General features: G+C 45.6%; 1 protein-coding gene across 3 annotated transcripts in view; it reads left to right on the forward strand.

Annotated features, from left to right (window-relative positions):
* Positions 1–484: 484 nt before the first annotated feature.
* PRKAR2B (protein kinase cAMP-dependent type II regulatory subunit beta) overlaps positions 485–17,061 on the forward strand; it is a 64,603-nt gene continuing 48,026 nt past the window's right edge. For 2 of the 3 annotated variants that reach the window (XM_087935550.1, XM_087935549.1), the window contains exon 1: positions 485–1,049. In XM_087935550.1, the coding sequence (XP_087791676.1) occupies positions 698–1,049 (352 nt within the window). In that variant the 5' untranslated portion in view covers positions 485–697. The remainder of the gene's footprint in view (positions 1,050–17,061) is intronic. The other variant, XM_026704870.2, reaches the window with a different exon arrangement.

Consider the following 17,061-nt stretch of genomic DNA (forward strand, 5'->3'; position numbering starts at 1 on the left):
CAGGCTGTTCCTGGGAGAGTTCTTCCCCAGCCCAGAAGGTAACCAGGACTTTGGGGGCAAAGTTGGAGCTAATAAAGGGACTCCTACTGATTATCTGACTGTATTGCCTTTTCCATCTGCCAAGCAGCAGCAGAGCACTGTGCCCATGCTCAGAGGCAACGCTTCCCTCCCGGGTCCCCTCTGCCTTTTCCACCTGCCAAACAGCCGCAGAGCACTCTGCCCATGCTCAGAGGCAACGCTTCCCTCCCGGGTCCCCTCTGCCTTTTTTTGAGCCCCCCCCTCTCTCTGCAAAGGCATCGGCTGCAGCGTGGGGCGTCTGGCGCGTGCGCGGTGGCAGGCGGGCAGGCAGGCGGCGCTCGGTTGGTTGCCATGGTTTCCACGGGTCTCCCCGCGCGCGCGCCATGTTTCTTTTTTTCCCCCTCCTCCCTCCCTCTCTCTTCCAGCCCCCCACCGGCGCGTGTGTAGGGGGGCAGGAGGGAGGGGGCGGGGCTGCATATTGCTGCCGTCACGGCCGGGCTCGGCTCTTTCTTTCGCGGCAGGCTGCAAAACGGCGCCGGGCAAGCCCCCGCAGGGAAGCCGCCTTCGCCGCCCGCCTTGCAAGCCGCCGTCTTCGCGGGAGGAGGGGGGGCGGGTTGCATCGCCCGCCGCGGGGCCCGGTGGGGGGGGTGGAGGGCGCCCCGCCCCCGCTCGCCCCGGCATGAGCATCTCCATCCCGGAGGGGCTGCGGGAGCTGCTGCAGAGCTTCACCCTGGAGGTGCTGCGGAGCCAGCCGGCCGACCTGCTCGACTTCGCCCTCCGCTACTTCCAGCGCCTCAAGGCGGAGGCCGGAGGAGGAGGAGGAGACGGGGGGCTCCCTCGGGGAGGGCCCGGGGCCCATTGCAACGCCGGAGCCCCCGAGCGCGGGAGCAGCCGCCTGCAGCTCGACGGTGACCCCGCCGAGGGCCGCGGGGTCAACTTCTCGCCCGAGCCGCTGCAGAGCCCCTCTGAGAGCAGCGGCGAGGAAGACCAGGAGGAGGAAGAGGAGGAGGAGGAGGAGGAGGAATTCGCCGGTAAGCCGGGCCAGGAGGGAGGGTCTTCGGCTTGGGGTGGGAGTCTCTGGGGTGCCCCTCCTAGCAAGGCGGAGGGAGGAGGGGGAGAAAGGAGGAGAAGGAAAGAGGAGGAGGAATTGGAGAAGGAGAAAAGGAAGGAGGAGAAATTTGGAGGAGGGGGAGAAGAAAGGAAGAAGAAACGTGAGGAGGAATTGGAGAAGGAGAAAAGGAAGAAAGAGAAATTTGGAGGAGGAGGAGGAGAAGAAGGGAAGAAGAAACAGGAGGAGGAATTGGAGAAGGAGAAAGGGAAGAAGGAGAAATTCAGAGGAGGAGGAGAAGAAGGGAAGAAGAAACGGGAGGAGAAATTTGGAGGAGGAGAAAAGGAAGAAGGAGAAATTTGGAGGAGGAGAAAAGGAAGGAGAAATTTGGAGGAGGAGGAATTGGAGAAGGAGAAAAGGAAGAAGGAGAAATTTGGAGGAGGAGGAGGAGAAGAAGGGAAGAAGAAACAGGAGGAGGAATTGGAGAAGGAGAAAGGGAAGAAGGAGAAATTCAGAGGAGGAGGAGAAGAAGGGAAGAAGAAACAGGAGGAGAAATTTGGAGGAGGAGAAAAGGAAGAAGGAGAAATTTGGAGGAGGAGAAAAGGAAGGAGAAATTTGGAGGAGGAGGAATTGGAGAAGGAGAAAAGGAAGAAGGAGAAATTTGGAGGAGGAGGAGGAGAAGAAGGGAAGAAGAAAAGGGAGGAGGAATTGGAGAAGGAGAAAGGAAAGGAGAAACTGGAGGAGGAGAAGAAAGGGAAGAAAAAACAAGGAGGGGAAACTGGAGGAGAGGAAGAAAGGGAAGGAGAAACTGGAGGGGGAGGAATTGAAAGATGGAAGAAGGAGAAACTGAAGGAGGAGGAGAAGAAACGAGTAAGAGAAGGAATTGAAGGAGAAATTGGAGGTGGAGGAGGAATTGAAAGAGATGGGAAAAGGGAAGAAGGAGAAACTGAAGGAGGAGGTATTGAAGGAGAAGGAGAAATAGGAGGAACTGGGGAAGAAGGAGAAATGTGAGGATTTGAGGGAGAAAGAAAAAGGGAAGAAGGGGAAAATTGGAGAAGGTGGAGGAGGAATTGAAGGAGGAGAAGGAGAAATTGGAGCAGGAGGACTTGGAGGAGGAAAAGGAGAAGGAGAAACCCAAGGGGGGAGCTGCCACTCCCCCTCCATTGAGCAAACTCATGCAAAACAGCCTCATTCATCCCTCTGTCCATTGAAGCTGATAGGAGCTCAGCCGGAGACCCTCCTTCCGGTTTGGGGTGGGTTTGCTTCATACATGCCACATTCACCCTCAAGTAACCCCAAGCCGCCGCCCCCCCCCCACTCCTTTGCAGAATTAACCAGGTTCCACCTTAACTGACAAGCCGGGATTTTAAGGTGCATTGGAGGGTTGGCTGAGTGGGCCACACCTGCCTTACTCCCAGGAACCCGGGGCTGATGTAGAGCAGGAAGCTGGAGGGGTGGGTGGGAAATCGGAGTTATGGGGTTGGCATCCCAGCCCGGAGCTCTGTAGAAGATGCTCAGTACCCAGATGGCCATTCACAAATGTTGGCGAGAGCATCCTTTGTGTGTCTCTCTGTGTGTGTGAATGTAGGTCAAGCCCACCCCTGCTATGCCTCCGCTGAAGGGAACCGGTGGTCCTCGCCTTAACGATCCCAACAGAGACCAGGATTTCTTGGCTAAGCGAGGAATGAGTTTTTGGCTCGTTTCCGCAACATTTCTTGCCGCTCATTGTCAAGTGAACCGCCACCGTTGTTAAACGAGGAGCGTGTGGGGGGGGGAGTGTTGTGAACCTGGCGCCCCAAATCAACTTTGGCTCATCAGAAGGGTCCTGCAAAAAAAGTGGGGGGTATGCGTGACCCCGGGAGGGATACTGCAACCGTCGTAAATACGAGTCAGTTGCTGGACAGCTGACTTTGGATCATGTGACGGTGGGGAATGCGTTGGTCGTAAGTTGTGAAAAACGGCATTTTTTCAGGGCCATTGTAACTTCAAAGGTACTCAAAGACTACTTTTAACAGTATAACAAGAGTTGGAAGGGACCTTGGAGGTCATCTAATCCAACCCCCTGCTCAAGCAGGAGACTCTATAGCAGTGATGGCTAACCTTTTTGGGCTCCTGTGCCAAAAATTGTTCATGTGCTTGCACGCTCACACTTGCGTGCCAGCACCTGGAAGGCAATGTGTGCGCCTCCCCACGCCCCCTACACATGCATGCACAATCCCTACCCACGCCACTCCCTTACCAGCACTGCGCCTCACAGCTGATTTTGGGCCAGTTTGAGGCCCTTTTTGGCCTCCCAGAGGCTTCAGGAAGGATTCTGCAGGTTTCTCAGGCCGAAAACTAGGCCCATTTCATCACTTCCAGTATTTCTTGGGGGAAAAAAAATCAGCTGTGAGGCGTGCGCATGCGCAGCATGCCAGCACAAATGGCTCTGTGTGCTACCTGTGGCACGCGTGCCAAAGGTTCGTCATCACGGCCCTATAGCCATGATGGCGAACCTTTTTGTCGTCGCCTGCTGAAAGTGTGTGCGCATCCATAACGCAATGCGCGTGCGATGACAAACAGTCATGCATGCTCCACCTTTGTGCGCCCCCGTGCACACCTGCCTTCCATGCATGTGCCTGCATCTCTCCCACGCACATCTTCCCCCACGCATGGAAGATACCCAACAATCAGCTGGCTGGTGGTGGGGGTGCGTGGGCACGCAGAATGGATCAGTTCCAGGCGACGGCTCACATGCCGATAAAAATGGTTCTGTGTGCCACTTCCGGTCCTATAGCATTCTTGCCCCAAACTCTTCTTGCCCTTATTTGGGTTGGACTAGAAGACCTCCAAGGTTCCTTCCAACCTGATGATTTGATGTTTCTTTTGCTGAAGGAGATCTGAAAGGCCTTTTCACCCTTTGGCTCTGGTGCTGTGGGCCACTGACAACACCATCCCTAAATTAGGGGGATGGTCCTGCTATAAACCCTGCTGCAGGTAGTCCTCGACTTACAACGGTTCATTTAGCGACCTCTCAAAGTTACAGTGGCACTGAAAACTGGGACTTGGGACCGTTCCTCACAGTTACAACCGCTGCAGCATCCCCCGTGGTCGTGTGATCCGAAGTTAGCAACTGGCTCAACTTAACGATGGTTGCAATGTCCCGGGGTCACATGACCCCCTTTTGCAACCTTCTGATGAGCAAAGTCAATGGGGGAAACCAGATTCACTTAACAACTGGGTTACTAACTGAACAACTGCAGCGATTCACTTAACAACTGTGGCAAGACAGGTCGTAAAACAGGGCAAAACTCCATCAACAAATGTCTCCGTTATTGTCATGCCCTTGTTGGAGTCTGATTCTGAGGGGGAGGTTGAGCAGCTGACAGGGAGGGGGAGTGTGGCTCCGGTGGCTGTGGAAGAAATGGGGGAAGGACACTGCCCAGCTGGGCATTCAGAGGAAGACCCAGGCCCACCCCCTCTTCATCCTAGGGTATGCAGGGAGGAACAGTGATCTTGTAACTTTGAACTAAATTTGTAACTAAATTTGTTGTAACTAAATGAATTGTTGTAAGTCGAGGACTACCTGTATCCATGAAGTCACCAAGAGTCGAGCCTGAAAGAGATTTTACTTATTGATTTAATTTATTCATTTACTTATTGCAGTGTAAGAATTGTATTTTCTGCTGTGTTTTTGGACATCCCTACAGCCCTGGGATTTTTTTTTTTTTGATGGTCTTCTGTTAAAGTACAATGGCACCTTGATACTCAAACGGCTTTGAAACTAATCAAATTTGGCGCACAACTCATTTTGACATAAAAATTTGGTCCCAGTACTTATTGTTGGTTTAATACGAGCTAAAACTAGTTGATGTTGCCTACCTTGTGATTCATTACATTAATCCAAGCTAGAGAAAAGAACTAGGGGGTACATGATAGCAGTCTTCCAATATTTGAGGGGCTGCCCCAAAGAAGGTGGGAGCAACCTATTTTCCAAAGCACCTGAAGGCAGGACAAAAAGCAACGGGTGGAAACTAATCAAGGAAAGAAGTAACCTGGAATTAAGCAGAAATTTCCTGATAGTCAGAACAATTAATCAGTGGAACAATTTGCCTCCAGAAGTTGTGGATGCTCCAACACTGGAGGTTTTTGAGAAGAGTCTGGAAAACCATTTGTCTCTAATGCTATAGGGTCTCGTACTTGAGCAAGGGGTTAGACTAGAAGACCTCCAAGGCAGTGGTTGCCAATGAGTGGGCCGGGGAACAACAGTGATCCGCGAGAAAATTTTGGTGGTCTGCAGAGAAATGTCAACCCCAAAGCACCCCTCAAAGCAATTAATCCAGGCTGCATGGGAACACAAGGCTGCGCTGCCCACATGGCCCTTGGGAACACAAGGCTTGCATCGCTTGCATTGCGAACAACACAAGATAGTGAGGGGAGGAGGGGAAAGGGCAGAGGCCCACGCGCCTGGCCTGGCCACTGGGGTGCTTCTTTCCGCTTCTTTCTTCTGCTGCTTTTGGCTACACACAAAAAGTCTTTCTTTCTCTCCCCCAAACTTGAGACCCTGCAAGGCCTCCTTCTCCAAGAGGCTGCGCCGACGCGACAAGTCTCACAAAGACTCATTTCTGGTGGAGTTTGGGGGAGAGAAAGAAAGACTTCTGCTGCTTCTGCTGCTTTCCTTGCATGAAGCCAAAAGTCTCTCTTTCTCTCTCTCCCCATGAGAACGGAGCTGGAGACGGTATCCTGCAATCCCAAATAAAGAATGGTTGATTGGTAGGAAAACGGGGTGCGGAATTGTCCTGCAGACTTTTTGGGGGGATTTTCCCAGGGTCTCTGGTCCGCAGGATTTAAAATTATGAGTTTGGTGGTCCCTGAGGTCCAAAAGGTTGGCGACCCCTGCTCTAAGGTCCCTTTCAGGTCTATTCTGTTCAATCGATTCCTTATGAGATAAAATGTGTTTGATACCCACCATTTTTGGTGCTCATCCCGCTTCCCAGAACCAATTAACAACGAGTACCAAGGTATCCTCTGTACTAACCAGGCTTGATTGTGTTTAGATCAAATAGCTAACGGCTCAATTGCAGCATTGGAACAAAGTAAGTGTAATCAACCATATGCCTGGCCGGTGGCTGTGCTCTTTGCTAAGGTACCTTCTCCTGTGCAGCTTGCCCTGTAGGATTCCTTAAGTTGATGCACAGTACAAATAATGATCACGGCAAACACTGTCAATTTGAAATGCGGCGATTTCGATTGGGCGTAGGGCTTTCGCACCGCCGAAGCTGGTCATAACACAAGCATTGTTGAGAAAGGGGGGGAACCAGACACGATCCTACATGCAGAAGACAATTGCAACCTGAAAACAAGACGACAATGGCTACGGATTAAAAATATTGCCTTGAACACCATGGCTGTCAAATTTGAAACTTTCCACAATGTAAAGAAACCGGTGGATTTCACCGTTGGTGAGTGAGGTTCTTTCAGATTGTATTTGTGGATTATTATTTTTTTCTGTAGTTAGATTCGAGCGTCGTCTTGCCAGAGGTTGTAGAAAGAGATAAGAATTGTAGATGGATAGTATCGAAGGAAGAAGTCTCTGTGACCCGGTTATGAACGTTGTCTTTTCAAAAACTATTTTGAAAAGCTTAATTGCAAGTTATTGGCTTTGCTGTGGATACGTTACGAAGGAGGGAGAAGTTTAAATTTTTTTTGGGGGTGGGGGGGAACTACAGGAACAAAACATAAAACCGAGAAATTGGAAGTGGCTCGAGATGGATTAAGGGTTAAATTGTAACCCTGTACATTGCCTGCCTGGGAATAAATCTTATTTAATTCAAGTTGACCTTTTTTTTTCTTTTGGAGATAAATGTAATTAAGTTGTTGATTCTGAATTTGTTGATTTTGTGGACATTATTACTTATTAAATAAGGCATTCATATTTGTGCATTAAAATTGGCTTGTTTTTAAGATCTCATAATATAGAATTAGCCGAGATGCCTCCAAGATCCCTTTAAAATCCTATTATTATATATTCTGTGATCTTCTAACCCTATTGTTATATGCTCTATGACAAGCTCTGGTGATACACGGTTTGTTTCTGGCTATTTGGGTTGTTTTTTTTTGGTTTTGTTATAGTAACAAATGTTATTGTAACTTTGTGTTTATATTGAGTCAAAGTTTGAAAAGGTGGTTCCCGACAATTTTCTGCATCTTGTATATTCTCTGCTTGGTTCCCAAAATAGATCTTTATCTACTTTCTCTGCCAAGAGGACATAATAAAAGAATGCTATTTTCTTCCTTATACGATAGTCTAGAAGTCCTTGCTTTAGATTCCTTGCCTGGATGCAGAAATGAAGTGATGGATTCCATGCCTATTTTTCCTTAAGTTTTGTAAAATGACAAGCAGGCTGTAGGAAACATCACACAGGAATTGCATTATTAACAGATGAGGATGCTAAAATTTGCATAGATCCTTTTTTTAAAAGAAGCTTTCCTTTTTAATTCAGAAATAAATCATTATGGCTTGTATTTTAGTTTTGCTTATGGCTAAATATTAGTTTTGCTTGTTAAAAGCGTGCTTACAGGATAGTCTAATTTACATAGGCACAGTAATATATATGGTGGATATACAACCGAGGCGTATCTTTTTATTTCTGAAATACAACATGGTATTTTTCTAGGCTGAATATCACTTTTGATGAGATGCAGAATTCCTGCTGATTTTTGACGAGCCATCGACCTGTCAGTTTATTTATTTCTCGTTTATATACCTCGCACTCCTGGCAAAACCCAGGATTATTAAACAGGATGTCTCCTGCAGCTAACTTCGAATAAAAGTATGACCTTCCTGGTTTTATATTTATACTTTCCCTGGTTTTTCTTGAGGCTTAAACATCTGGTCTTAGGGCATCAAGAAATCATCTTTTTTCCCCCGAAGCTGTCTAAATGAAATGTCTATCCTTGGTTTGAACCTGGGGCTGACTTGATCACGTCCTGGTTTTGAATGCAGTTTCGCATAGTAACCCTAATCATGGTTTGTAATACGTGAACGAAAAAGCGAATACGTGTCTGAGGAAACTTGTACACCCAAGTAAAATACTCTTGCTATCAAACATACAGCTTGTCTGCTTAAAATGGATTATCACTTGTGGCGATACTGCTTCAAGCATATCGGCTTAAAATTTATGATTATCATTTGCAAAAGGTACCTTTGACCGGATTCATTTTTGAAACCTGGTTTAAATAAAATGTTAAATCCAAATGATGGACGTTGCTCTCTGATTGGAGTTGTTTTCTTGCAGATGTTTCATTACCCAGCTAGGTAACATTATCAGTGCTAGTAGGTAGAAGGTAGAATTCTTTTATTGGCCAAGTGTGATTGGATACACAAGGAATTTGTCTTGGTGCAAATGCTCTCAGTGTACGTAAAAGAAAAGATACATTTGTCAAGAGTCAAGAATCGTAAGGTACAACACTTAATAATAGTCATAAGCAATCAAATCATACTAGGATATAGTATGTAATATAAATATGTAAAGTAGTAATATAAATCATTAGGATACTAGCGACAAAGTTACAGTCATACAGTCACAAATGGGAGGGGATGGACGATAAGGAGTGATGAGAAAGGTAATAGTAATAGTAGTGCAGACTTTGTAAATAGTTGGACAGTGTTGAGGGAATTATTTGTTTAACAGAGTGATGGCATTTGGGAAAAAAACTGTTCTTGTGTCTAATTGTTCTGGTGTGCAGGGCTCTATAGCATCATTTTGAGGGAAGGAGTTGAAACAGTTTATGTCCGGGATGTGAGGGGCCTGTAGATATTTTCACAGCCCTCTTTTGGACTCAGGGTGCAGAATACAGGTCCTCCATGGAAGGCAGGTGGGCAGCTATTGTTTTTTCTGCAGTCCTAATTATTCTCTGAAGTCTGTGTCTGTCTTGTTGGGTTACAGAGCCAAACTGGACAGTTACAGAGGTGCAGATGACAGACTCAACCATTCCTCTATAGAAGTTTATTTATTTAGAGAGTAAGGTTTGGTCTCATTTTTATATTCTGGTGGCTTGCCCTATCAATGTGGTTGGGAATAATCTTGGGGGCTCCTTGATTGGGCTGTTTACTGTTAGCTTGCTGGGGTATTATTTTTTTCTCCATTATTGGTCTAATGTTGGGGTCTGCAAGAAAACTCAAGAGAGCCCCAAGGATTGTTCATTTCCACAAGTATTCTCGTCTGTCGATACCATCTTCAATCCCTGGACCTTTTTCCATTTAGATACATTAAACAGATTGTTCCGACCTAGGCTTCCTCAAAAAGCACTAAGCCGACTCTTTGTGCTGGCAAAACCCCTTTTATTAAATGGAAGTGAATTTCTTGCATTCACCTTCAGCCAAAGGCCTGGCAAACAGTCTTTCAAGAGTCTAATTATGAGCACCAATCTTATCTAGCTTGGAGAGCTGCCAAGTAAATGTTTCCAAATGCAGTGCTGACAAGGAAGGACTAGGCACAGAGTGTCTGAGATACACAGACAGATCTTCACACGGCTGCAACAAGCAAATTGTTTCCAGCAAAAGCCCCCTCCCCTTTTGCTCCTCTTTTAATCCCTGTGGGAGGGGTCGTTCACTGTCCACCTGTGGCCTTACTCCTGGATCCTGAGTTTGTAATTGTTGTTTTCTTTTGGCAGCTCTGCACAGACAGGGAACCGGCTCCAGCTGCTCCCCCGCCTCACTGCTGTCCGACTCCGAAGGCAGCTGATGACTGCCAGCCTGCTCTGGCCCCATCTCTGCCTCTGACGCAGAGCCCTCGTCCAAGCCTTCCTCAGCCTGCAGGGCTGGCCCATGTTCCTCCCCAACCTCCTCCCTGTCCGACTCTGCTGCCAGCTTCGCTAGCCACCCAGCGGAGCACAACACAGACATCGCATTTCTTCTACCTTCTTGCTGAAGCTGTAGAAGCTTAGGCAGTTAGCCTCTTGGTTAGAATAACAAATTATTTGAAAAGAAAACAAAAAAGAAACTCAAAGGGCAAACTCTATGGTCCTCTAAGTCTTTCCCCCCTATTTTTTTGCCATCTGTTTCCAATATTTCTGTGTTTCTATTTCCATCCTGTTTGGTTCTTTGGGATACTTGCTGCTGGTGTTGAAGACAATATCTTCTCAGCCACTTTCTCCCTACGTGATTTGATATATTTCAATAATTCCATTGTTTCCCTCTTCTTTCCTAGTTCTTTACTTGTAAAGAATGGGATGGAACCCATAAATTATTTTGATTACTGTTCTTCTGTTCATTCCCAACTTCTGTTTCCCCCCTCCCCCCGATGTGAAAACCCAGATGTGGACATTCAGTAGATATCTATAAAAGCCTTATAATGTTCGTAGGTTTATTTTTGGATGCTTTCCTAATAACGCCCCTAGCGTGAAATATGGCAATTTCACATCTTGTCACACTCAGCTGAGATTGTCACTGAGTTGTCCATTATGTCCACAAGATACCCTGTTTCCCTGAAAATAAGATCCAACTGGAAAATAAGCCTTAGCATGATTTTTCAGGATGCTTGTAATATAAGCCCTAACCTGAAAATAAGCCCCAGTTAAGATTGTCAGCCAAACGGGTGCATTTAGACCAGTATTTCCCTGAAAATAAGACCTAACCCAGGGGTCTTCAAACTTGACAGCTTGAAGACTTGTGGCCTTCCAGAGTTCCTCCTCCAGTCATGTTAGCTCAGGAATTCTGGGAGTTGCCAAGTTTGAAGAACCTGGACCTAACCAGAAAATAAGACCTAATGCATCTTTTGGAGCAAAAATTAATATAAGACCCGATCTTATTTTCAGCAACACACGGTACTTTTTTTTTTCTGATCCAATGACAGTTTAAATTTTCTGTAAAGTTTTGTGTAAAATGAGGCCCTTTTGCCCAAGCATGCATTATTTTAGCCTTACTGTACGTGAATTGATTTGCCCTTGGGTTGGTTTTTTTTTCCACCCAGTTTAAGTTGTTTAGAAACTCTGGTTTTTACCACCCTGAATAATTCATTCCATCCACAAACTGGGGCATCTTATTGCTTGTACTTGACTTATGACCACATTTGGCCCCAAAATGTCCATTGGTAAGCAAGACAGTGGTTCAGTGAGTTTTGCCCTATTTTTATGACTGCTCTTGCCACAGTTATTAAGGGAATCGTTGCCATCATTAGGTTAGCAATATGGTTGTTAAGTGAATCTGGTTTCCCCATACTTCTAATTTTCTTCCAAATCGACTCCCTTATTCTTTGCTTTCTTGTTTTTTTTAACCACTTAGCAGGAAGTCCCTCCCTATTATCTCACGACAGGTAGTTTTATTTAGCAACTTTCTAGGTGGAATTTGTCAAAAAGGGTTTTGAGAATCCAGGTAAACCCTTTTAAAAAGGTGGGCCTCTGTGACTTTGGATATTCTCCATGAACTGCAACATATCCGCAAATTGGATTTATCTTTGCAGAATCCTTAACCTTTTCCCCTTAAGCAAAGTTTGTTCCTCCGTTTGCTCAGGGTTTGTTGTTGTTCTTAAATCATCCTTATTAGTGTTTTCTCCAGTTTGCCCAGAACCAATATTAAGCCACGATTTAGGCTGAAATTTCCTGGAGCTCCCCTGGGTCCCTTATTAATAATTGGTGTCAACATGTGTGCTTTCCAATCCATTGGCACCAAGTCCAATTTGAATAACAAGGAAATGGACGGTTTCCCATCTGAGTTCCATAAAGATGTGGGGATAGATGCCAAAAATTAATAGTTGCTGTATTTTTTGGTTTGTCTTGCTGTCCTAAAATAGGATTTCTCAGCCACTTGATCACTTTAAATGTGTATTCTGACACACGCCCTTTTCCAACAAATCAAACACAATCCAAAAGGAACAGAAACCTGGTAATGCTTTTACAAAATAGTTAGCTGTGATAAGCACAAGTCTTGCCAAACTTGGCAAAAGATAACAGACAAGAAATAACTTGCAATACAAGAATCTTCAAATACAAACTTAAGATATTGGAATGTCCACGAGGCTGGAGTTTCAAAACGTCTTTGCCTTCTGCAAAGTACATTCCTTTCACAGCTGGCTTTTATCTTCTTGAAGGAGGGGCTGTTACCTTGCAGTCTTACTCCGGAGTCGCCCATGCTGTTCTAGCTGCTCTTTCCTACAAGCAATCCTGAGAGCACAGGCTCCTCGGGAACCTCCTCATCACTGCTGCCCAGCCCCCACAATCTCTGAAGGCAGCAGTCCATTCCCTAATGGTCCTGGTCTCTGACTCCTCGCTCTCCTGAGCCGTCCGCACCTGCTGTCGGCTAGCCACAACAATATGTGGCCTTTAGAAAGGGGTGCAATTCAGTTTTGTGAGCACGCGCTTTGCATGCATGCTGAGTGTTTGTTACTGACCTTCTCCAGCAATCCCTGTGTGTGGAACAGCTGACGTGCACCTATCCATTGTGCCGTGCGAATCAGCCTTAGCTTGAAAGAATATATAGCTCAGCCTAGAGCCCGGGTGGGCAGGTGAGCCCAACAGCTGATTGTCAGAGCGAACTGAACCTTCCCAGCTGATTCTTGGAGCTACCGGTTTGCTTGAACCGTTCTGAACCAGTAGAATCCTACCCCTGCCTTTAGATGGCTAAGCATTGTCCTAAAATATCTCATTTTCTGTAGGTTGTTAACTGCTCTCTCTCTCTGCTGGTTTTCTGAAAGACGTTTCATTACCATACTAGGTAACATCATCAGTGCTTGTTCTCATAAGTGGCTTGCTCTGTCAGTGTAGTTTGGAGTGATCTTGGGGATTCCTTAATTAAGTTGTTGTTTTACTCTTAGCTTGTTAGTCTGACTTGGGGATTCCTTGATGGGGATGTTTTTTACTTCTTGCCTATTGGTCTTTGTTAATGTTGGTGTTAATGAATGCTCATCATGGGTGTTGATTGCTGGTGTTTTGGTCTTTTTGTTCCCTTTTGGACTTGTGGACTTATCTCTCTTGAATGGTGTGTAAATGTTGCAAAATGTTGGTTTTTCAGCATTACTTTCTATGGGAGCATACAAAGCACCCACTGTGCTGTTTTTGGTACTAAGAGAAATTTGTAAGAAGCCCAATCTACAGTATTTATGGTATTTGAAACTCTCATTGAATATAAAAGACTCACAAAGATACTGTAATGTTTTAGTTTGGTTGATTTCCAGTCTTTGAAAAGTTGGCAATAAGCAGGGCAAAATGCTATCATTGGACGTTAGTTATTGCGAGCATTTTGACTTGGCATTTTTATAGGCTGAAAATATCACAAATAATCTCAAACTATGCAGAATAACCTTATAACAACACCATTCCTTTTTTTAAAAAATAGGATATTTCACATTCCCAAGTTCTGAAAAATTGCTCCTTAAAAACTGCAAAGAGCTGTAAATAAAGCACAGTAGCTGGGATACGTCCTTAAAAGTATATATATTATATGTATTCATATCCTTGAAGGATTATCCATGATTTTGAAAGCGTATTGGAAAAAAATGTGTTAGGTTGAGCATCTGTTTATCAAATACTGTGGAAACAGCATAATCCTGACCTCTCTCATTAAGCAGTCCCATTGAATTGAATGCATTTTATCTTCTACATATATAAAAGCGAAATACCCCTCACACATCATCACAAAATCTCCAGAACCGTAAAGCCTACAAACTTGAAATTTGGCACGTAGGTTCCTCTTGGCTTCTAGTGCTCACTAAGAAAGGATTTTTCCAAATGACCATCAGAGCATTAGTATTTTCTATATTATTATAATTAACACGCTCTGATGCTAAGGAGTTCTACTCCCCCTCCCCATCTGAAAAGAAATCTGTTCCAAATGCAAAACACAAGCAGAGGAATTTCAGTTTCAGTTTTAGTTTCACAGCACCAAGCAGCTTTAGTACAGAACAGCTGAGCTAAGCCACGCCCAGGCTCCTTGCTGTCTCTTCCTTGCTCACACAGCAAATACCTTTTCAGTTTCCAAACAACCCTGAACCCTCTCACACACTGACAGGACGCTAGCCAGATGAATACCGATAGATGCTGGTAGGCAGAGGCAGTATTTTTTCCTCCTATTTTCCTCCCCCAAAACGTGCCCAATCAAATAGTTTCGTAGCAAAGCTCGAGTACCCTGCTAGTTCCCAGTAAATTAGGTACAGCATTACAAGCTCCAGTTATATTTTAACTTTCTGTGAAGTATGAGTATCTTAATTCCAGATACTATGATGGTCACATTAATTCTGAGCCTGTACGTGAAAATAGGCGTGCTAAATTTAAACTTGCTACTACACTTTTTGACTCTTTTAAGAATTGAATAGGGAAAACATTTTCCTTCTGGAAAAGACAGTCCAAACTGGAGGTTGGACTAGAGGACCTTCCAAGGTCCCTTCCAACTTTGTTATTCTGTTATCTATTATCCCCAGTTGCCACGGGCAATACATTGGGTGCTTGACCAGGGTCCGCAGTATTGCCGTGTCATGGACACTGCACATCCTCTCCACAACCCTTTTCCTTGGTTACTTTCTGGGGGAAGGCTTTGTGCTATTGTGTAATAGCTTTATACCGTATAGTATCAGCCTTGTTAACTCTCAAGACTTGTTTTTTTCCACAGTGTATTCTAATTGGCCTGTGATTTGTGTGTGTGTGTGTGTGTGTGTGTGTCTGTAGAGAGGGGGGGGAGGGAGGGAGGGAGAGGATATATATACAGTTAGTCCTCGACTTACAACAGTTCATTTAGTGACCGTTCAAAATTACAACTGCATAAAATTCCCTCTCTCTCCGTCTCCCTCTCCTCTCTTTCTCCTCTCCCTTTCATATTTTCTCCCCTCCTCTCCCTCTCCCTTTCCTCTCCTTTCCCTCTCCTCACCCTTTCCTCTCCTCTGTCTTCTCCTCTCCCTCTCCCTCTCCTTCTCCTCTCCCTTTCTTTCCCTCTCCCTTTCATCTCCTCTCCTTCTCCTCTCCCTTTCTTCCCTCTCCCTTTCATCTCCTCTCTCCCCTCCTCTCCCTCCTCACCCTTTCCTCTCCCTCTCCTCTCCTTTTCCCTCTCCCTCTCTCTTTCATCTCTTCTCCTCTCCCCTCCTCTCCCTCTCCTTACCCTCTTCCTCTCCCTTTCTTTCCCTTTCCCTTTCATCTCTTATCCTCTCCCTTCCTCTCCCTCTCCTCACCCTCTTCCTCGCCTCTCCCTTTCATCTCCTCTCCCTCTCCTTTCCCTTTCCTCCCCCTTTCCTATCTATAAACAGATACAGATAATCAAAGTTGGCAGGGACCTTGTAGGTCATCTAGTCCAACCCCCCTTCCTCTCCTCTCCCTCTTCCTCTCCTCCCCTCCCCTCTCTGCACATTGGTGTAAACCCCTGTAAACTTTGGCCGTTAATTCTGCAAAAGGGTTGCAGTTCAAACGAGCAGTTGCAAACGAGCAATTGCTTCCAGCGGGAGCCTTTGATCCAGAGGGTCCCCCAGAATGCCGGAGAAACAGTTTACTCCTTAATTTAGAAGCCGTTTGGGTGGTTCGGTCTTAAGGAAAAGATGGCATGTTCCTAAGGTGCCGAGTCCTTTCGATGATGACGCACATTGGTTGCTCCCTAGCAACGAAACAATAGCCCGCCATGGTCTCCCTTCTACACGTTTCCTGAAAACACACGGTTTTATAGCATAACGATCAGACCTGTTAAAACGAGAGGCCTGCCTCTCCATTTTATCTCCACGCAAATCAAATTGTTGGCCTTTTTGCGACTTTGGGAGACATCACAAACACAGCTGGAGTTGTTCGGCTCTTAAAAACTACCTTTCCAGCACAGAGATGGAGTGGGAGCATCATTTTTCTAAGTCAGTTCTGCAATCAAAGCTGATTTTTCCCCCCCGCTGTTACCGTTTCTTTCAGCGATACGATTCCTTCCCTGGTGTCCCCCTCAAAAAAAAAAAAAAAAAAAACACCTTCTCAGGAATGCCAGCAAATATGTTGCATTTTTTTTTCTTCATCCCTGAGAGTTTTTTTGTGCCTATCAGCAGAGGAGGCCACTTCAAAAGAATATATTTGCAGATGCCTCCTTCCCATTAAAATGGGCATGGAGGAAAATGCCTCCTAGGGAAGCCTGGAATGGCCTGGATTTAAATCCTCTCATTAAGTGAATTTGGACCAGACGCTGTTTTTCTGTGCAATTGGTTTAACAGGATTATGGTTAGAAGAGATCTGGGGCAGGAAGCCAGTCCCAGGAGTTTCAAAGTCATCGGTGGGGGGGAAAGGCAGGTAATAAATGCAATTTTTTTAAAAAGCAAATAAAAGACTGAAACCGTGGAGCAGATCAGGGTTGGAACAGCTCTAAACTGAGGTAGAAAACACACCTGTTGTACAAAAGACAACGGCTCTACAATCAGGACGACCTGACTTTATAAACAATCAAAAGTTACTACCAATCTTCTTTTTCGTCCTCCTTCTTGGCTCTGTTTAAATACACTGGAACCTCAGGTTGCGAATGCTGCTGTTTGCGACCAAATTGGGTGGCAGCCAAAAAAAATATGCTATGCTATGCTATGCTATGCTATGCTATGCTATTGTCCCCAACAATCTGGGTCCTCATTTTATCGACCTTGGAAGGATGGAAGATTGAGTCAACCTTGAGCCGGTCAGGATTGAACTACTGACAGTGGGCAGAGTTAGCCCGCAATACGGCATTCTAACCACTGCGCCACAAGGAAGGAGAATGAAAAAGGGAATAAGAGAGGGAGGGAGGGAGGAAGGAAGGAATAGCACTAGCACTTAGACTCGTGTACTGCTTTATCCCTCCCGAGGTCAAACACAATCTGTTTGCTATATTATTATTAACGCGCTCTGATGCTAGGGAGTTCTACTCCCCCTCCCCACCTGAAAAGAAATCTGTCCCAAATGCAAAACACAAGCAGAGGAGAGGAGTTTCGGTTTCAGTTTCACATCACCAAGCAGCTTTAGTACAGAACAGTTGAGCCAAGCCACGCCCAGGCTCCTTGCTGTCTCCTTGCTCACACAGCAAATACTTTTTCAGTTTCAAA

This window comes from Pseudonaja textilis, chromosome 5, assembly GCF_049901715.1.
Source record: "Pseudonaja textilis isolate UNSWEBS1 chromosome 5, rPseTex1.2, whole genome shotgun sequence".
In the NCBI taxonomy this organism is placed as follows: domain Eukaryota; kingdom Metazoa; phylum Chordata; class Lepidosauria; order Squamata; family Elapidae; genus Pseudonaja; species Pseudonaja textilis.